A 22,743-nucleotide genomic window follows, 5' to 3' on the forward strand; every position below is an offset into this window, starting at 1 on the left:
ACCATTGAGAGGTAGTTGTTCACAGCTACTCTCCTTAAAACTGGGTACCCCAAAACTAAATTGAATATATAGCTTACTTAGAAGTTAATTGTTAGAAAAGAATTCCCAGGGTTTCGTTACATAATGATCATCCTTGTCATAATACTGCATAGTTTATATGGCCTTACCATTTACAGAACATTTTATGTGTATTTTCTTATTTGATCTTCACAGCAAATCAATGTGCCATTATCTCCATTTATATAGGTGATTAATTGATTTTACAGAGGGATTTAAGTAAACTTCAGTTTATGGGTTATAAAGATGAACCCCTAAACCTGTTTTTTTAGACTCTGGTCTGGTATATATTTCCATCGTGCTAATATCAGCTTTGCCTTGTACAAAGCAAAATATAATTGTAGTTATGAGTTGTGATCAGTTAACACCATTCCAAACTCAATATGTTGACTTCTTTGCAGAAATGCATTCCTTAAAATCCTATGTATTGTTGTAATGACTATACTCCATTTCTTGCTCAGTTACTTATTCTGGCTTTGTGTAACCCTTCTTGTCCTACGTCTTTAGTTGCCTGAGAAAGAATCCCAAACAGAAACTTTCTTTTGTTTGTTTTTGGCATCGTTGTTTCTTTTGGACCTAGATTCCATAGGATCAAATCATCTGAGCATGTAACTAGTCATGGTAAATTAAGGGAGTACCTAGGGATTGTCAAAGGAAATCTTGTCTCTAGAGGAACTACATGTTGCCAAGCTAGTATTTTTTATTTTCCTGAAATCTTTTCTGAAATTAGGCATTAAGGTGGATGCAAACCCCATTCTTTGCAAACTTTACAAATTTCCATATGAGATTTTTTATTTTCTTTGTTTGAGAAGGTTTCAGACAAAAGATTTCATGGCTAGAACAATTACTGGCAGAGATATTTTGGATGTACAAGTTGAATCAACATGCAGAGGACCTTGAACGCCAGCACAGAGATTTGAACCTTTTCTTATTTTGGCTTTGAGGAGCCACATGATTAGTGATGTTTTAGACACACAGTAGTGTAGAGGATAGTTATCTGATATGATATGACTAGTTTAGATTAACAGTAATTCTAGGGTCTAGATATCCTAACTCCAAAAGAGCTCAATAATTAAAAGAGACATTCATCAAAACATAGATAACTGATGATGTTTAATGAGACTACAATAAAGGCATGTTACTGACTAACATTATCTGCATATCAGTTGACAGCACCACCTGGTCATTCCCAGCCAGGCAGATCATATGTTACACTCACAATTGCTCTTATCATTCCTCTATTAGTAATATAGTGTGATTTACCAACTAACTTCTTTGTGCCTTAGTCTCATAATATGGAGGTGTTAATGGAATCTTTTTTAAAGGGTATTTGTAAGAAATAAATGATTTAAATCTGCATTGCTTAACCGTAGAGCCTGGCATACAGTAAAGCTCTATAAATGTGGGCTGCTATTATTATTATTGTTGTTTTTGCTATCAGTTCTGTTAGGAATGTTTAACAATTTTTATTTTTACAACTTACATTTTATTTTCTAGGTAGTCTGTTAACAGCTAGAATGAAACAGTTGCCTGCAGCAACAGTTCGACTCCTTTCAAGTTCTCAAGTAATCACCTCAGTGGTCAGCGTTGTAAAAGAACTCATTGAAAACTCCTTGGATGCCGGCGCCACAAGCATAGACGTTAAACTGGTGAGTGTTCCTGAGACATTGCCAAGTATCATTAAAGCAAAAAAGGATTGGAGCGATGCTTTCTCCTTAAAACTATTACCTTTCTTTTCTTTACGTACCCGTAAATCATTCTTAGGATACTGGACCCTTTGTCTTGTTTAAGAATAAATTCTTAAAAATAAATTTTAATTTAAATCAGTATTATAGTAACGCTAAAGGAAATTATAAACGAAAACTTATACTTTAGAATTCTATCACTTAAAGCATGAATTTGATTTGTCCATGTTTTCTACTAATACTTATCCTTGATTACTCATTTTTACTTGTTATATATATTCTCATGTTCTCATTTGTGTTTTATTTTTCCACCTAATCTTATTTCAGAACTGTGTCCCTTGTTGCTTCATAGTTTTCACATTTTTTTAATTGAGGTGCTACATATTAAATCATTTGCATTCATATGATTTGTCTTATTTATTATGATTTATTAAAACTAGTTTGCATGTCTGCCTCCCCTATTATAAATTACTAGCTCATGGACATAAGGCCTATACTTTTTTCCTTTTTCGTACCCTCTATAGCTGCCCAATGTCTAGTGTATAAATGATAAATAGATTTGGTTGACTGAATGTAAGAATACCTTTTTTGTAATTTCCTAATTGTCAGATATTCATGTTATTTCTGGTATGGTATTAGAAATAATACTGATATGAATACCTTTGTAGGAAAGAGACCTTCCCTTTTCATATACACATGCATATATTTTATATATGTGTAATCCCAGTTGCTCCTTATAAAAATTCTATGAATTAGCTACTCCTGTACCCGTTTTACAAATAATTGAGGTTCTAAGAACTTTCTCAAAGTAATGTAGGTAGTAAGTAACAGAACTGAGATTACAGTCCAGGTCTTTCTGATCCTAAAACACATTCTAGATCTTCCCTTTATGTGGGAGTTCTCACTACATTTGGGTGTATCAGAATAATTTTAGGGAGTTTGTTAAAACTGTTACTGGGCCACAGAATTTCAGATTCTAGGTGGGGCCCAATATTTGCATTTCTGACAAGTTTGTAGTTGCTGCTGAGAACCACTTTCTATACCATATCAAATCTGTACTTTGTCTTTAAATAATATAGTGAAAGCTTTATAAACATGAAAAATATTATTAAATAAAGCCCAAAGAAAGATAATTTCTTTTTTTAGACATTTTATGTAGTCAGTTCAGTCGGATTAGAATACACTTGATAATAATTAAATAGAATTAGTGGATTATATCTGACAAATTTCACTTAAGAATCTTAGTCAAACAAACATATGTCTTTGTTTTTAAAGTTCCTTAGGGAAAAAATAGTTAAAAAAATTTTTTTTACAGTGCTAACAGAAGTCCTCTCATAAAAGTAAAGTACACATTTTTATCTTGCTATATATTTGTCTCTTGACATTTACTGGTTTCTGCTTTGTAGAATTTTAAAATAAATAACTGTGTTGCAATACATAAGACCTGTTTTATTAGTTTCATACAGTAACTGTTCTGACTAGGAATGTTTTCATAATTAATAAGTTAAACAAATTGGTATTATTTTAAACATTTAAACAGATCTTTGTGTTATTTTACTTGCATGACTTGAGTTCTTACTTATATTGAAAAATTTGCATTTATGTAGTTAATTATTTCTCTGTAAAATGAAGCAGACAGGCTAGTCCCAGGATGTTAATTTTAATTAATTTTTTAGGGGGGGTAATTAGGTTTATTTATTTATTTAACTTTAGAAGGGGTACTGGGGATTGAACCCAGGACATTGTGCATGCTAAGCATGTGCTCTACCATTTGAGTCAAATCCTCCCCACCCCCCAGGATAATTTTAGCCTAAGAGAGAGATAAGGAACTAAATCTTAGGTTTCTCCCCTCAACACCTGGTATTTCTAATTTATCTAAAAAGTAATGACACATACAGTATTATATGATTATGTTATTTAAAAGATGTTATGGTATTTTTAAATATCAGAGTCACTGTAGGAAAAATTTTTTTCCCTTTATAATTTACATTTATGTCCAGAGACATAAAACTTTTTGAAGTAAAGCTTATGATAGAAGCTTGCTACCAGATTTAGAATATGATATTCATAGAAAGTGTGATCACTGTAGTAATTTAGATTTTGTATATGTTATGTATGCATATTTTTAGTGTTAGACTACAAGTACTAAGCTGTTATTTGAGTTGTTTTTCCTTCTCCATTTTCATTAAAAAATCACAGAGATTGCCAAATTAGGTGTCTTTTCTCAGCAGTTTACTGTTAGGTGACTATTTGCAGAAAGACATTGAGAAAGTTATAGTGTAGCAAATATTTATTTACTTATGAAAGCAATAAATAGTTTAAGGGGGAAAGTATTAAAAATTTGGTTGAATAATGATAATTGCTAGACTCCTAGTGGGTAGAACCAGATGTTGTTTTTGATGGTGAAGGTATTTTGTTTAATTTGAGAGATTATATACACAAAGATACATATAATTGAGAAGAATATTTTTAGGCAAGTTTAAACATAAATTTAAACATAAATACCTATTATACTGAAACAATTCAAGGGAATCTTGAAGATCAGATTGATTTCCTTATTTTACAGTTGAATCTGAGCCCGGGGAAAACAAGGAACTTTCCCGTTATACTGTAACTAGGAATTGATAGAGTTAAGAATTCAAACTCTTACTTCCTTAATGTTAAGCTTCCATAAAAGAGAAATGACAACATTTCACTTGTGTTACTGTTTTTAAATGTGATAATAGTTTAATGTCTTTATATACTAAATGTTATTGTTTAACTTTTCATAGGAGAACTATGGATTTGATAAAATTGAGGTGCGAGACAATGGTGAGGGTATCAAGGCTGTTGATGCACCCGTAATGGCAATTAAGTACTACACCTCAAAGTTAAACAGTCATGAGGATCTTGAAACTTTGACAACTTACGGTTTTCGAGGAGAAGCCTTGGGGTCAATATGTTGTATAGCTGAGGTAAGGTAATTTATATTGACTATTTAGTGGTTTCATAATCACACAATATTAGAATAAGAGAAAACTCACCCAGAATTTGGCAAAGAGGGTATTTTTTATTATGAAAAATATACATAATGTAAAATTTGCCATTTTAATAATTTTAAAGTGTACAATTCAGTAGCATTAAGTATATTGACATTGTGTAGCCATCCCCACCATCCATCTCCTGAACGTTTTTATCATCTCAAACTAAAACTTTATACGCATTAAACAATAAATTCCCATTCTCCCCCATCTGCTGGTAACCACTATTCTACTTTCTGTGTCTATGAATTTGACTATTCTAGGTACCTCGTAATATTGGAATCATACAATATTTGTCCTTTTGTGTCTGGCTTATTTCACTCCTCATAATATCTTCAAGGTTCGTACATGTTGTAACATCTATCAGAATTTCATTCCTTCTTCAGGTTGAGTGATATTCCATTATATGTATAAACCACCTTTTGTTTATCCATTCGTCTGTCAGTGGACATTTGGGTTGATACCACCACTTGGCTATTGTGAATAAGGCTGCTATGAGTATTGATGTACAAATGTCTATTTGAGTCCCTGCTCTCACTTTTTTGGGTATATACCCAGAGTAGAATCGCTGGGTCAAACAGTGCAGTAGTCCCCCCTTATCCAGTTTTGCTTTCTGTGGTTTCAGTTACCCACAGTCAACTGCTGCCAGAAAATATGAAATGGAAATTTCCAGAAATAAACAGTTGATACATTTTAAATTGTGTGCCATTCTTAGCAACATGATGAAATCTTGCAAAATCCCAGTCTGTCCTGCCTAGGACGTGGGTCATCCTTTTGTCTTCCGTATGTACGTTGGATATCAGTCCAACTATCAGTCTGCCTATCAGTCACTTAGCAGCCGTCTAGGTTATCAAATCTACTGTTGGGGTATCGAAGTGCTTATGTTCAAAAGAACCCTTGTTCTACTTAATAATGGCCCCAAAGTGCAAGAACAATGATGCTGGCAATTCAGGTATTCTCTTACTGTGCATGATTTTAAATTAAACTTTATCATAGGTATAAACATAGGGAGAAAACAGTATATTTAGCTTTTGGTACTATCTACAGTTTCAGACATCCACTGGAGGTCTTGGAACATATCCTCTGTAGATTAGGGGAGACTATTGTAATTCTCTAACTTTTTTAGGAATGGCAAAGAATGTTTTTCAGTGTTAATATTTATAGGAAGAAAAAGCGGTTTAGTGATTCATTGGCTTGGTTTATTAAAATTAAATGTAACTATAAGCACTTCTCAGAACCTTAATGGAAGTGAATTGTGAATCTCTAAGGTTGGTGGTTTATAGTAGGGATATTTACTGCACTTACTTGAAACTGTGAAACCCTTTTATTGAGTCGTGTATCAGTTATTCTGTTGTTGTGCTGTAGAACGCACTCTGGATACACCACTCTAGTCAATACACATATTTAGACTGTGCTCTAGAGATGTGAATTGGCTTGGCCTAAACCTTAGCTAGAACTTTGCTCTCCTGATTACTAGTTAGGTGTTTTCATTGATGTAAACCCCTTAGTTCAGTGCCTGACCCACTCCATAGTTCCAATTATACTTCGCTGACTCTGCTCTAGATTACATAGCTAGTTTGTGACAAAGCCCATCTAGAGCCATGATCCTTTCATGTCGATGTATCTCAGTTATGTTTGATCATGTGATCCTGTACTAGTTTCTTTGTGCTGTACTGTTACTCTGTGTATGTTAGGCTGTTTCATAGCATGATAGTGTCTGCCAGTAAGTGATGTGGTAATTATGAGGGTCTCTTTGGCTATCTAAGTTTACCTGGTGGCTGTGTATCCTTTCATTTGTGCTTAGGCTGGCAGACCCTGTTTGGGTGAGAATGTTCAGATGCCATAAAATGATAGGACTTTACACTTATTTTCCCAGAAAAGTGTCAAGGACATGACACTCATCTATTACGTAGCCTAGTCTCCCCAGCAGCCATGTATTCTCCAGGCTTATTTGATCTTTCCTTGGCCCTTGTGCCCTTAGAGTATGGGCATAGTGTAGGTTTTCTCCATTTTTTGTGGAAAGGGTCCCAGCTAGTTATTCATTTACTCTTTGACTTCGAGCTCTGTAAGCTGATGCCTCAGTAAAAAAGAAAAAAAAATGTGGGTTGAGGAGGAGGTGGAGTATAAAGTGGGAGATTTTGCTGTTCTAGCACAGAGGACTGGGGCCCCTTGCTTGTTAGAATCCAGATGTTCAGACATCACTAAAGGAGAAAAGACTTTGTCATTCCTTAAGTGCATTTTGCTTAAAACTTCTATACAAAATCTAGCATACCTTGTGCTTCTATCTTTCTCAGCATTTGCTTTATTTAGAGTTCACTGAGTCTCCAAATAGATTTTAGGGAAGAGCAACTAGGGAGTACAATCTGGGCATTGCCCATTTTTCTCCTCAGAGATTGTATCTGGGGACTTACAGCCGTGGAATCTTGTAGAGAGAATCTGTTTTTAAAATGGAGTGGGATTTGTACCAGGGAAGCTCTGAAGCTCCCAATACTAGTGTTACTGTTTGAGTCCTAAGCGGCTATTTTAGAAATTATATGATTTGTTTGAGAACCAAAGTACTTGATTTTTTAGCTGTTGTCTAAATTTGGTGGATAGTAGTTAGGTTTTATTTTGGCAAGTATTGTTGAATAATATATAATGCAGCGTTTCTGTATTTTCTGTAAGATACATATACATAACCTTTCGGAACTGAAATTGGTCATTATCAATTTTGTCTGCTAGGTGGCAGTACTATACTTAGTCTTTTAAAATAATTGACATAAGCCGTAATTTATCCAAATCTTCACTGTAGTTCTGATTTCAGATGGTAGTTTTGCAAGTCCTTATTCAGTGGTACTATCTTGTTATTTTAATTTGCTTACTTAAGCCCACTTGTTACCCAAGTTTATCATTTGTCTTGTTTCATTTTTGAAGTATTTGGCCTTGAGTATGAATACTTAAAATAGTTTTGTTCATCAGAATTACAAAAGAAGTAAAAAAATTGTCAAAGTATCACAATAATAGAAAACTATAAGCTTTAAAAATTATGTTCAGTTTACACATTGCAATGCCAAGTGTTTATCTTAGAAAATGTTAACAGCATTTTATGGACTCTCTTCTCTTGTGAGCCTTTGGAAAAACCACATATAGATATTTGTGTGTGTGAATTTTTATGTTTGTATACTTTAGATCAACATACAGACCATTAGCAGCACCCCTGAAGGTTCTCTCATGCCCCTTCCCATTTGGTACGCCTCAAAGGTAATGGCTAGTCTGACCTCTGTCAGCAGAGATTAGTTCTACCTGTACTTGAACGTGATCTAAATGGAATCTTACAGTATGTATTATTTTATCACAGACAGATTTTTTTGTTGACTTAGCTTTGACTGTTTATGAAAGCCAAAGGAAATACAGAATTGGAAGGGACTCATTAATAGTGGACACTGGTGCACTGCGTAGATCCTCCTCTTCAGGACTGACCACTCATTCCCTCAGCTCTGCCAAATATTGGTGACTGAACCCTCAAAGCTGTCTCCCTCTAGAGATTACCCTTACCTCAGCTGGAGAGAGTTACTTTACCCACCTCATACAGGGCAACCTGCATCCAATAACTGGTTGATGAGGGGTTGTAAAGGCCCTATTCAATTCAGAACAACTCTACCGTGCTATCTCTGCTTCAGAGTGCCCCCTTGGGGTCGGTCAAGGACTTGTTCTCTTTCTGCCCTGCCCCTGTGAGTGATCCTCTCCAGAGCACATCCCAGTAAACTTCCTGCTCACTAGTCAACATCTCAGTCGGCTTCGAAGGTAAGCCTCCCTACAGTGTAGGTCTTTTATGGTTTAGTCTTCTCATATTACGGATAAGAAAAATGAGGTCTTGTGAAACGAAAAGCCAGGTTTTCTCACCCCAACTTCAAAACACAGCCTAATAATCAGTCAGTTAATATTACATTGTCTACTGCATGCAGGGTGCTCTGTTAAGTAGTTTACACGGAGGAGCTGTGCACATTAAAGTAAATGGAATATGAAAATTGTGACCTGTTATTTAGGAACATATAATGTGTCCATAGCAAACCCAAAAATTCAGTTCTGATTTTATGCCTGTCAGTACTGAGTTTTCCAGACTAGGTCATGCTGTCTTCTTACTAGCATGCTTAGAAAGGTATTTATAATTTATAAGTTTTACAGTAGCCGAGACATGGAAGCAACCTAAATGTCCATCGACAGGTGACTGGATAAAGAAGTTGTGGTTAATTTATACAGTGGAATACTACTCAGTGATAAAATAGAATAATGCCATTTGCAGCAACATGGATGAACCTGGAGATTGTCATTCTAAGTGAAGTAAATTGGAAAGAGAAAGAAAAATACCATATGATATCACTCATATGTGGACTCTAAAAAAGAGAAAAGAGGACACTAAGAACTCATTTACAAAAGAAACAGACTCACAGACATAGTAAACAATCTTATGGTTACTGGGAAAAGGTGGTGGGAAGGGTTAATTTAGAAGTTTGAGATTTCCAAATGTTAACCACTATATATAAATATAGATTAAAAACATTTCTTCTGAATAGCACAGGGAACCATATTCAATATCTTATAATAGCCTTTAATGAAAAAGAATATGAAAACATATATGTATATGTATGCATGACAGGGACATTATGCTGTACACAAGAAATTGACACATTGTAATTGACTATACTTCAATTTAAAAAATTGAAAGAAGTATAAGTTTAAAAATACCTCACATTAAACTGATAAATGTATTTAGACCTGCAATGGTAAGCTCAAAGATAGGTTATCAAGGAGTAGTCAAGTTGCAACTTATGTAGGAAAATTTTGAATAGTATTTCAGAAACACAGAAAGTAATATATGCTTGTAAAGATAAATTACATTTAAAAGTAAAAGTTGCTATTCAGGAAGACAAATTAATGGGTGCTTTTTGGGGAAAAATTCACTTTTTAAACTTAATATTCTTCACTCAGAAGCAATTGAAGTTTCAGGTATAGAAGTTTCATGTTTATTTTAAAGGTTCCAATTTATTTTGAAAATACTTGGATACAGATTGCAATTACATAATAAAAATGAGTGATTTCGTTATTTTATCTGCCAAACTAATGCAGATAATTTTAAAGTCTTACAGATGTAAATCATCTCAGGCTCAGTAGATTGATAATGTGTAATTGAGATGTCATTTTGTCACACTAGTAAACCCAAAACTTTGATTGTTGACATTTTTTATTAGATTATTTTAAAGATGTTAATAATTTTAGTTATAAAAAGACAAAAATAACTAGACTTGCAGCAAAATTGGGTGGAGAAATATAAAATACATCTAATTCTGTATTTTTTTTAATCTGTAAAGTGAAGATAATGATTTGAGGGTCAAATGAAATAATACATATTAAAGTATCTCAAATATGGTCATGTGCCATACAGATGAAACTTATTTTTACTCTGGACTTGAATGTGAAAAGTAGTATGCATCTGTATCATACATGATAGTATCACCAGGCTTGCTCATTCTCTTGTTGGTAAGCAGTAGTTCACCTTAACTTCCAAAGTCTATGCAGACTCCTCAGCATTTTGGGGAAACCCTTTCTAAAATTTGACGGCCATTTCTTAGGTATTTTCCTTCTAATTCTCATCAGTGGTCTTGATTCTCTAGTTCAAGTTCATTTTTCCCTCTTGTTTTTCCCTCAGGTGAATGAGAAGAGATACCAGCCATCCTATGTATAACACTCATGTTTATTTTGATTCATTCATCCAACATTTTTAAAGTGGTTATAGTGTGCTGAGTATTATTCTGATCTATCAAGGTCATTATGCATAATTCTTTAAAATTGAAGTATAGTCAGTTTACAATGTTGTATCAATTTCTGGTGTATAGCACAGTGATTCATTTATACATAAATATATTCCTTTTCATATTCTTTTTCATTATAGGCTATTACAAGATACTGTATTCCTGTGCTATACAGTAGGACCTTGTTGTTTATCTATTGTATATATAGTAGTTTGTATCTACAAATCCCGAACTCCCAGTTTATCCTCCCTACCCACTTTCCCATGGAAACCTAACTTTGTTTTCTATGTCTATGAGTCATTTTGTAAAAAAGTTCATTTTTCAAAAATTCCACTTGTAAGTGATATCATACGGTAATTTTCTTTCTCTTTTTGGCATACTTCAATTAGTATGATGATCTCCATGTCCATCCATGTTGCTGCAAATGGCATTATTTCATTCTTTTTTATGACTGAGTAGTATTTCAGTGTGTGTGTGTGTGTGTGTGTGTGTGTGTGTGTGTGTGTGTATGTGTATACCACAATTTCTTTATCCAGTCCTCTGTCAGTGGACATTTAGTTTGCTTCCATTTCTTGGCTATTATAAATAGTGTTGCTATGAACATTGGGGTGCATTTATCTTTTTGAATTAGAGTTTCCTCTGGGTAATTGCTAGATCATAGGGGAAGTCTATTTTTAGGTTTTGTTTTTTTTTTTTTTAGGAATATCCACAGCTTTCCATAATGACTGCACCAAACTACATTCCCACCAACAGTGTAAGAGGGTTCCCTTTTCTCCACACCCTCTCCAGCATTTATCTTTTGTGGACTTTTTAGTGATGGCCATTCTGACTGATATGAAGTGATAGCTCACTATAGTTTTGATTTGCATTTCTCTGATAATTAGCGACATTGTGCATCTTTTCATGTGCCTATTGGCCATTTGTACGTCTTCACCGGAGAAATGTCTGTTTAGGTGTTCTGCCCATTTTTTGATTAGGTTGTTTGGTTTTTTTGTTACTGAATTTGTGAACTGTATGTATTAGGCATAATTTTGTGAAGAGGTGATAAGGGACCTATAGGTTTGTTTTTATTTTACATTACATGAAACCTCCACAGCTTAAAGGAGGCAAAATGGGAAGCTAAGTCTTTGACTTTGAAGATGAAAATTGAGACTCCCTTATTTATGGTCCCACATAGCTGTAAAAGAGGAGAGGGAAACCCCAATCTTCATTCTGATGGTTCCTGCTTCCTGTCCCACAGTGTTAGGGTACCTCTTGTGTCCTTTAGAACCATGGTGGAGGGCTCTAGTTAGAATAGGCACAGAATTTTTGGAACAGTTGGTATATCCTGCTTCCTAGATGCAGCCTTCTCACAGATAATAGAACTCTGTTGCAAGGAGAAAAGCCAGGGCCAAGATCTCCCTGTTGTTAGTCTCCCACAGTGGAGTATCTGGGAGAAGGCTCTGAAATCAGAGGGCTTATATTAGTGTACAGGTATGTGCAGGCAGGCAGGCATACTCATGCAGGGAAAGAAAGACATTTCAATGATCCAGGCAAAATCTGTATTTCAGCTGAATCATGAGGAACATTACCTTAGTTTTTAGACTCATTTCTTGCCAAAGTATTCATCCAAAAGTCAGTTAAAAAAAAAACCTACAAAACTTGAATTATCTTAAATGAGTTTTTGCCAAGAGAGCATTCTTTTGCATGAATTACGAGGATATATCCTAAATGTTTAATTTGCTTTCTAATCTAAAAACATTGAGAAAAATGGTGCTTATCAAATGTTTAAATGCTTTTATGTAATTTTAACTTTGTAATAGTACTATAATTTCTTGAAACTCAGAAACTGGACCACAGAGTCAGTTTTCTATAACTGATAACTAATATAACCTCTAAGGAATTCTAGAAACCTCTCCTTCTAAAGTAAACTTCTCCTTTTCAAATTCTTTAAATAAATTTATTTCTTGACACCACTAGGATTCATTCACTGCCACAGTTCCTCAGTGTCTCTAGTATGAAGCACCAGCAATAATTTGTAAATATTAGAGAAACTTCTGGTGGTGGAGTTACTGTAGATTCGAGTATGTTAGCTGCTACGTAGCTAACATGTTCCTGAACCTGTGCCTGGTCCAAAAAATAGTTTCCTGCCCAGGACACAGGGTCATATGATGAAATGAACTATTGAAATACAATTCCTTCCTCTGAGGAACACACTGTATTTCATGAATTTGTGAAACATGCTTATGTGTGTTATCCTTCACTGTCTTCTGCAGTGAATTGCAAAGGATTTTCTGTCTAAATAAACTTTCATAGTACCCTAAACATTCTAGTTTAAAAAATTTTGACAGTGGAAAATAATAGTGTTCTGTTCTTTTACTTTAACATGGATGTTACATTATGACCACTAAGGTCCTTTTTCGCTTTTTAGCACCTCAGTTTATTCATCTAGGCTAGAGTGTATTTATTGTTCACTAATGTGTTTATAGGATGAACAAGTTAATATCTGTAAAATACTTTGAAGTAGTTAAAGCAAAAAACCCATGTAACCTTATAAAGTATTAGCATCTTCATCTTATGATCACTCTCCCCTTAAAGATCATAGTGTAACCATTTATTCAGGACAATCTAGCAAGCCACTGGCAGAGTTAGTACTAGAACTCAGAGTTCCAGGGCTGCCTTTGCTCAGTGACACCAACTTTAGGTCAGGTGGCTAGCTCTTTGGAGAAGAGAAATAGAATTCAGTTGACCTTGGCATTTTGGAGAAGTGGTTGGTTAAATGTGGAATTATTTTAAAGGGACAACCATAGAGTAATTAAATTTGAGACAGGAAAGAAAATCTCTAGCAATTAAATTTTTTTTCTTTTTTTGGAGGGGAGGTAATTAGGTTTAATTATTTATATATGTATTTATTTATTTTTAATGGAGATACTGGGGATTGAACCCAGGACCTCATGCATGCTAAGTATGCACTCTACTACTGAGCTGTATCCTCCCCCAAGTCTAGCAATTTTGAATGAACTTTACTAAAGGAAATCACTATTGGACACAGTTGAGTTGGGATATAGCAGGGAAGATTGACATTAGTTTTCAACTTTTAAAATACAACTTTTGAACTACGGAATATATTTTTGGAAGAAATAAAACAATTATTTTAAGAGTATATGGTGGCTTACAACTTTGTTTCGGGTACAACTTTTGGGGGTAACAGTTATCACAGAAATAGCAGCTTTAGGCAGTGCCTGTCTAATAAGTATTTCATGGACATCACGCTCAGAGAGAATCTAATAGACTCTACTAGTACTGTACCCTAGAGAGGCCATATTTTTATTGTGGTGACTCTGGTACTCCCTTCATGGTACCCACATGTTCCACAGAACCATCTGGCCTACAGTAAATCAGGGCACAGTTAATATATAGTGACAGAACCATCAAATGTAGACCCAACTGGACATAGATAAGTTCCAGCAGAGGAGCTGTACCCTTGTGGCTTCTTCCTAAATTATATAGATTTATTTTAAGATAAGCAGCTCTGCTGAGTCCAAGGATGGATGAGAAAGATTGCTCCCAATTTTGGGTCATCATTGCTCACCAGAAGTGTGAGGAGGTTACCCTTTTCTGAATCCACCCTGCTTTTCTTGACAGCATTCCCACTCCCCACTGATGGCACTTTCTGTAAACATTGTTTTACTATTGTTACATACTCTTAAAATCTCACAAAGTAGGTAGATAGAAAACTGAGAGTGAGAGTGGCTCAACAGACTACAGACACTCTTAAATTTATATTTCTATCGTTGTAACATCTTAGGAAGTATTTTTATGCTGAATGAAATCCGTTCTTATACTTACATGCAGTTTTTTTTTTTTTAGGATGTCTTTCAGTTTATTTGTCTTTAATTTCTTTGATCGAAGTTTTGTAGTTTTCAGTGTACAAGGTCTTTCACTTCCTTGGTTAACTTTATTCCTAAATATTTTATTATTCTTGATGCTATTGTAAATAGGATAATTTTCTTAATTTCCTTTATGGATAGTTCAGAGTTAGTGTCTACAAACACGAGAGATTTTTGTTTGTTGATTTTGTGTCCTGCAGCTTTAGTGAATTCATTTATTTTAACAATTTTGTGTGTTTATGTGTGTGGAGTCTTTAGGGTTATCTACATGTAACATCATGCCATCTGCAATGAGACATAATTTTACTCCTTCCTTTCCAATTTAGGTGCCTTTTATTTATTTTTTTCTTCTCTAGTTGCTCTAGCTAGGACTTCTAGAATATGTTAAATAGAAGTGGTGAGAGTGGAAATCCTTATCTTATTTGTGATCTTAGAGGAAACACTTTGTTTTTCACCATTGGGTATGATGTTAACTGGTTTTTCTCATGTATGGCCATTATTATGTTGAGGTAAATTCTTTTCATACCTTATTCATTGAGAGTTGTTATCATGAAAAATTGTTGAATTTCCTCAATTTTTTAAATATTCATTGAAATGGTTCTGTGATTTTTTTACTCCTTCAATCTTTTAAGGCAGTGTATCACATTAATTGACTTTGATATGTTGAAACATCCTTTTATCCCAGGAAAAATTTCTGCTTGATTATGGGATATGATCTTTTTAACATGCTGCTGAACTCAGTTTGCTAGTATTTTGTTGAGGATTTTTGCATCTGTATTTATCAGGAATATTGGTTTGCAGTTTCCTCTTTTTTAAAAAAATTTTTTATTGACATGCTAATTTTTAAAATTAATAAAAATGTGTATTTAAACAATGAGTTCAAAGCTGAGATTTAAGAAAAATTGCCCATAAATATGTATATGTGTGATTTATATATTTTTATTCTTTTGAACCATTAACTTGAAATACAGAAGTACAGTTTTATACAAAATGTAAAAGGAGGAGGGAATGATCACTTTACAAAAGGATTTTTCACTTTAGAAACAAATTTATGGAAATTGGTAAAAAAGCAAGCTTCCCTCATGCTTCCCTAATGAAGTATTTGATTTTACAGATGTAAGGCATATATAATACATGTAATGCAAATAGCCATTTCAAGTATACTGGTTAGTGTATGAGTGTTTTAATTAAAGTAAAATATTTGAAGTAAAAAATCAATACTTTGCAACATTAAAAAAATGTAAGGTAGCCTATTGCTTATTACTGTAACTAAGGAGTATTTCAAGAAAAGTGATCATAAGAACTTACTAAGTAAAACTTTTTTTCTGTCTTAAGTAAATATGTAATTATTATTTAAAATCTAACAGAGAGCCTACTATAATATCTAAAATCATAATTTTATTAGTTTTTCTCCCCCCAGGTTTTAATTACAACAAGGACAGCTGCTGATAATTTTAGCACCCAGTATGTTTTAGATGGCAGTGGCTACATAATTTCTCAAAAACCTTCACATCTCGGTCAAGGTAAGAGAGTAGCTTTGCAGCATTCTTTGCCTTTTCTGTCCAATTATTTATTTTTTAAAAATTGTTACTCCTTAAATTCAAATGTATTGCTTTGGGTTTGATTCTGAGAAAGACTAGTTAACTTCCAAGTGAACATTCAGCCTTTACTTCAGTAACAAATGTTTTAAATACTTAGAGCTGTTTTTAAGAGGAACTGTGTGAAAGACTTTGGACAACAACATGTATTAGTTATTCTGTAAAAACTATAAGAGCAGTTATTTTACTATTACTGAATCACTAGTGTCTTCTTTATATATGAAGGATAACATTTTGTTGAAATGCCTAAAACATTATTGATTTAGTAATCATGGTGATAAACCATACTATCAAGATATTATTTTCGTATGTTTGTCTATGGAAAACTTCAGACATATGTACATGTAGATAGAATAGTTCACCCATCACACAGTTTTGGCAGTTATCAACTCATTGCTAATGTTTCAGCCAATACGCTCAGCCATTTCCTTTTTGTATTATTTGAAGCAAATATATTAATTCTTGCTATTTGTAACTTAATTCTTTAGTGTTTTATGCACTTATGTAATTTTAGTACATCTTAATTGACGTCTTGTGTTTTTAAGCTCCTCTATTATTTGTTTACTATGTGTTTACTTATAAGAAAAGAAAAATCTCTTCAGGCTTGAGTTTCACATATCTCCTTTAATCTTTTTCATCCTGCTCATTTCTGGTAATGAGATGTATAGAGTTGAGAGAATATTAAAGGTATGATCTCCTTAAAGTCATGCTCAAAAGAGTTTTTAGATCTGAAAAGGGACATTTGTGTTGTTGGATTTTTGTTGTTGCTATTTGTCCTTCCAATTTGTGTTGTGAATTCATTTTTAATTTTTTGGTCCCTCATTGTAATTTATCAAAGCACTATATTTTTTCTCTGGTTTCTCTCCTCCGTTTTTAATGTTTAATTATTGGATTTATTTTTTTCAAATGACTTCTATCTTTCTTCATTGAACTTTATTTTCTTGTATCTTAATGCTGGTACTAAGTTCTCTCATTCTTTCTCTTTTTATAAATCCTCAAATTAGTTACTGATTATTGTTGCCCATTAAGAATTAATATTTTTGTATCCACATAAAGGAAAGAGTTAATAAGAACTTTCAAGAAAACAAACTAACTTTTTTTTTCACATTTATTCAGTTAATAAAAATGAGCTCAGGTCTAATAGTGATTTAATTTGATATATTAACTCTCTTACACATTTTTATTAAAAATAACAGGTTGTGATTCTTTTTATTTTTTATGTACTAAAGATAAAGACAAAGAGAAGGCATTTTTTAATATGCATTCTTTAATATCTTTATCCAAAAATCCTCTGACCCCAGTTCTTAAGAGTTCAAATTAGGAAACCATTAGGAGACATTTGAGTGGCTATCCAGTAAAGTACTTTGAAGTAATCTAGTCACCTTATAAAACTTAAATGTATTTTTATCTTAGTAGTTGCTAGTCTCATCTGGATGGCCAGTGACTCTGCATCACTCATACTTCTCATGCTTTTCTGTATTCATCTCCATGGGAACTATGAAATAACAATCCTTAAGTATGGAATCCTTCCAGTCTTTGCCCGTTTGCTGATTGATTTTTTCTTGCTGACCTAAGTCTTCTACTTTTAGTAAGTGAGATCAGGTATGCACATTAAGAAATTTCTACAGTCAGTAAATGAACATTATTTTCTTTAGCATATTCCTTTTCTCTTAAGAACCAACCTACTTAGAAGGTTAGTAGCTATGAAACTAGTAACTACCTTTCATAACTCACTTTTTTCCCCTCTAATTATAGTTGATTGTCTAGGAAAACAACAGAAAAATCAAGCTCTTAGTTTCTTACTGCTCTAGATGGACATATTATAGAAATCCAGAAGCACTTTTCAAAACCCTTTTTACATTTTTATTGCTTTAGTGCTGATAGTTTTTGAGTGATTGAATCACAGACTCACATTTCACCACCAGCTGTCATTCAGCTTCCATTTAAATATTTTCTATGTAAGATAAAACTACAGTACAACCATCCTAATTAATACCTGTGCATTAAGGGTTCTCATAGATTAATTTCTGCTGTGGTGTGAACATCCTTGCTTAGCAGTTACTCCTCATACTATCTGTTAGGATAATGACACCTGTAGATAGTCTAACTGTAGGTGCAGGGAAAACTTACAGCAAAATCTTTCCTAGGTATTGGAAAATTCATTACCCCTTTAAAACATATTTTTAAGTGTTTAAAATAGTTTATTAGAGATTCCAGTTCTGCTTTTCCCAGATGTAGGTATTGGTTTTATGGATTAACTTAACTATTTAAAATGATTTATGTGTTTAATAGTATGTCATTTTAAATTACCCTTACCTTCTATTCACTTCTATTTTAAGACATTTTTAAAATTAACAAGAAATGCAAAAAATAAGTTTCCAGCTTTTAAATTCTTTTACCAAGAACTCTGACTAAATTACTTGTTTTGGTCATCTTTTTTCTGTCATCATTCTATTCCCTTTACCCTGGGTAATCAGTATTAAGCTTTCTAAATTGATTTACCCTCCTGGACAAATTCTTTTAACACCTAGTACTTCTGCCTTATGAATTTCTCAGATATCAAAAGTAGTATGTTAAAAGTACTCTGATCATGGTATATCCTTTCCCAACCCTTCTATTAGAGTAGAGCATCATGTTTTTTGTAAATCCTTGCTGTGTGTTATTGTCCATGTATTGAAAGATTTTTTTCTCCAGAGAATAGAACTTTATTCATTAAATAGTGTAAGAAAACTCTGATATATTCAAGTAACTACACCTCTCTTTACATTAGGAATATAAATAGCTGTTTTTATAAATGGCATAAGATAGGGACATGTAAAAATATAACAGGGAGCATATTACAGGACTACAGTTTAATTCTGGTGTTTATAGAATGTGCTAAAGTTAGAGACCTGAGCAGTTCTCTTGTAAAATATGATAGTGTACTAGGGCCTCCTCCCTATTGACCAATATTTCTTGGTAACTTTTTTTAAGGATATACGTTTCATTTGCAAATAGCAGAATTTTCCATCATTAGGCTTTATTCAAGCATATGTAATTTTTGGCTTATTGGTAATTGTCAATTTGTTCAGAGAGCATATTTTTAGCTACTAAAGCAGTAATTTATCAGTTGACATATGGATTATGTACAGTGTCTTTGATGTATAACATATATTTAAAAGGTCTTTGATGTATAACATATATTTAAAAGCCAACATATCTTTTCCTTCATAAACACATATTTTTCCCTACTGATTTCTACCTGCTTTCTATAGGGCCCTGTAAGCTTTATTCCTTTTTATTCTGTCAGCTGAGAAAATTTTAAAAAGCACAGCCTAAAAGTTGAGAGTTACATTTTATTCAGCGGACATTTCTGAGGACTTAAGCCTGGGATGCTGCCTCTCTGATCTCTCTGAGACTGCTCCCAAGAGGCAGGGGAGGAGCCAGGACATACAGGAGTTTTGCAGCAGAGACCAGGGAGTCAGAACATTGAAGGATTACTATTAATTAAAGAAAACCAAGTATCTCAAGTTAAAGAATTCAGTGCTTTTCTACATATGGAAAGATGCAAAAGTCTGGGCTCATTGAAATCATGCCTTTGATATGCATCTAGTTATCTAGGACCACTATCCTGTTCTTTTCCATCCTGAGTTCCCTCCCTTCACTGTCAGGGGCGGCAATAGTGGCTGATGACTTGATGGCTGCAGCATCCTTTGTTTACTGATACAGCAGATGATATTTTTCATTCACGATTCTTAACCTTTTTTACTCCAGTTATTATTCAGTGTTACTAATAATCGTTTAAAACATTGAGTTCCAAGCCATTGTTAGGCTTTCCCCTACATTATATCTCTTTCATTTCAAGGATCTTTAACAGTTACATTGCAAATGCCTGCCACATTGCCATCTTCTGTTTACATTTAGGTCTTAAGATTGTTTGTTCACCAAATTTTTTTTTCTTATCTTGTTGTATAATGAACTCTCTTTTGATGTAATTGTCATTTGGTTAGTGTTCATCTGCCACTATTTTCATCAAATGTAGTTAGGTAGTATGCTTCCAAATCCTTGCAAGTCCAAATCTGTCTTCATTTTGCCCATATACATATCTTGACTAGGTGTAGTTTTCTTAATTACTCCTCATTAGTTTGTAGATTGTCTATCTTGTAATGTTATAGATAACAATTTTGATGCTAGTCTTTCCTCATAAGGAACTTGTTTTGTTTGAAACTTTGGAAAATATTTTCCTTGTCCTTACAATTTAGAATTTCCAGTGGAATGTGGTATCTTTTTTTTTCTTATTCCTACATATAATGCAATAAGCTTTTGAAATCTGCACTCAAACCTTTAACTCAAGGAAATTTTCTTCTATTCTTTAATTACATCTCCATTTGTTTCTTTTTCTCTTCCTGAAACTTCTGGCTTTATGCTAAGCTTTCAAAGTTTTATATTTGCCTCATGATTGCCATTTCTTTGTGTTTTTACTCTTTGTTACGAGCAATAGGTCAAAGATTGACCTATTATACAAACTTTCAGGGTTTTTTAAAATTCTGATTCATAGTAAGAAATGTATTTTATATAACAACCCAGTTTACACAAATCTAATCAAAGCAAAAATTCTTGATACAATATATATCCTTACTGTATGTAGTACCTCTGTTTCTGTTTTCCTTTAATCTATTTGTATTTTATTATTTTTAAAGCTAGTTGCGGTATGCTGAATCACTGATTCTCAACCAAGGGGAGTTTTTCCCCCAGGGGACTTTTGATGGTATCTGGAGACATTTTTGATTGTCACAACTGAATTGGGTGCAGATAGCATCTAGTCGGTAGAGCCCAGAAATGCAGCTGCACATCTTGCAGTGCAGAGAATAGCCCCCACGACAAAAGTCAATAGTGCCAAGTTTGAGAAACTACAGTAAATTGATTTTCTGACTTTTCAGTGCTTTGTTTTTCAACACTGCTTTACATTAATTGGAATCATTAATTAAAGGAGGTTGATTTAATAAGTCTGGATTAGCTGGTGACTGGTAGTTTTAAAAGTTCCTCAGTATTTGAAAAACACAGGCTTATACTATATGGTCATTAATTTTGTGTGTTGTTTTTTTTTTCCCAACAAAAGGTAATTATTAACCACTTAAGCAATATAATTTTTATACCTTTATTCAGCTTTTTTCTGTTTTCTTTTTTTTTGAAATATAATTGATTTATAATGTATTAGTTTCAGGTGTATAACAGTGATGCAGTATTTTTATACATTATATTCCATTTAAAGCTTTTTTTCATTTTTTATTGATTTATAATCATTTTACATTGTTGTGTCAAATTCCAGTTAGAGCACAATTTTTCAGTTACACATGAACATATATATATTCATTGTCACTTTTTTTCTCTGTGAGCTACCATAAGATCTTGTATATATTTCCCTGTGCTATACAGTATAATCTTGTCTACATTTTGAAATCCCAGTCTATCCCTTCCCACCCCCCGCCCCCTTGGCAACCACAAGTTTGTATTCTATGTCTATGAGTCTGTTTCTGTTTTGTATTTATGCTTTGTGGGGTTTTTTGTTTTTTTAGATTCCGCGTATGAGCGATCTCATATGGTATTTTTCTTTCTCTTTCTGGCTTACTTCACTTAGAATGACATTCTCCAGGAGCATCCATGTTGCTGCAAATGGCATTATGTTGTCAGTGTTTATGGCTGAATAGTATTCCATTGTATAAATATAACACATCCAGTCGTCTGTTGATGGACATTTAGGCTGTTTCCATGTCTTAGCTATTGTAAATAGTGCTGCTATGAACATTGGGGTGCAGGTCTCATTTTGAAGTAGGGTTCCTTTTGGGTATATGCCCAGGAGCGGGATTCCTGGGTCATATGGTAAGTCTATTCCTAGTCTTTTGAGGAACCTCCATACTGTTTTCCACAGTGGCTGTACCAAACTGCATTCCCACCAACAGTGTAGGAGGGTTCCCTTTTCTCCACAGCCTCTCCAGCATTTGTCCTTTGTGGATTTTTGAATGATGGCCATTCTGACTGGTGTGAGGTGATACCTCATTGTAGTTTTGATTTGCATTTCTCTGATAATTAGTGATATTGAGCATTTTTTCCTGTGCCTATTGATCGTTTGTATTTCTTGGAGAATTGCTTGTTTAGGTCTTCTGCCCATTTCTGGATTGGGTTGTTTGTTTTTTTCTTATTAAGTTGTGTGAGCTGCTTATATATTCTGGAGATAAGCCTTTGTTGGTTTCATTTACAAAAATTTTCTCCCATTCCGTAGGTTGTCTTTTTGTTTTACTTATGGTTTCCTTTACTGTGCAGAAGCTTGTAAGTTTCATTAGGTCCCATTTGTTTATTCTTGCTTTTATTTCTATTGCTTGGGTAGACTGTTCTAGGAGAACGTTTTTGAGATGTATGTCAGATAATGTTTTGCGTATATTTTCTTCTAGGAGGTTTATTGTATCTTGTCTTCTGTTTAAGTCTTTGATCCATTTTGAGTTTATTTTTGTGTATGGTGTAAGGGAGTGTTCTAGCTTCATTGCTTTACATGCTGCTGTCCAGTTTTCCCAACACCATTTGCTGAAGAGACTGTCTTTATTCCATTGTATATTCTTGCCTCCTTTGTCGAAGATGACCAAAAATTTGTGGGTTCATTTCTGGGCTCTCTATTCTGTTCCATTGGTCTATATATGTCTGTTTTTGTACCAATACTATGCTGTCTTGATTACTGTAGCTCTATAGTATTG

General features: G+C 33.7%; 1 protein-coding gene across 6 annotated transcripts in view; it reads left to right on the plus strand.

The window, feature by feature from the left end:
• Nucleotides 1-22,743, plus strand: part of PMS1 (PMS1 homolog 1, mismatch repair system component) — a 108,337-nt gene that overhangs the window by 23,385 nt on the left and 62,209 nt on the right. For 4 of the 6 annotated variants that reach the window (XM_032479906.1, XM_032479903.1, XM_032479905.1 and 1 more), the window contains 3 exons: nt 1,555-1,706; nt 4,514-4,696; nt 15,826-15,943. In XM_032479906.1, coding sequence (XP_032335797.1) covers nt 1,575-1,706; nt 4,514-4,696; nt 15,826-15,943 — 433 coding nt within the window. In that variant the 5' untranslated portion in view covers nt 1,555-1,574. The remainder of the gene's footprint in view (nt 1-1,554; nt 1,707-4,513; nt 4,697-15,825; nt 15,944-22,743) is intronic. The other 2 variants (XM_014563033.2, XM_006189224.3) reach the window with 1 other exon arrangement.

The sequence above is a fragment of the Camelus ferus genome, chromosome 5 (genome assembly GCF_009834535.1).
Source record: "Camelus ferus isolate YT-003-E chromosome 5, BCGSAC_Cfer_1.0, whole genome shotgun sequence".
Lineage (NCBI taxonomy): Eukaryota > Metazoa > Chordata > Mammalia > Artiodactyla > Camelidae > Camelus > Camelus ferus.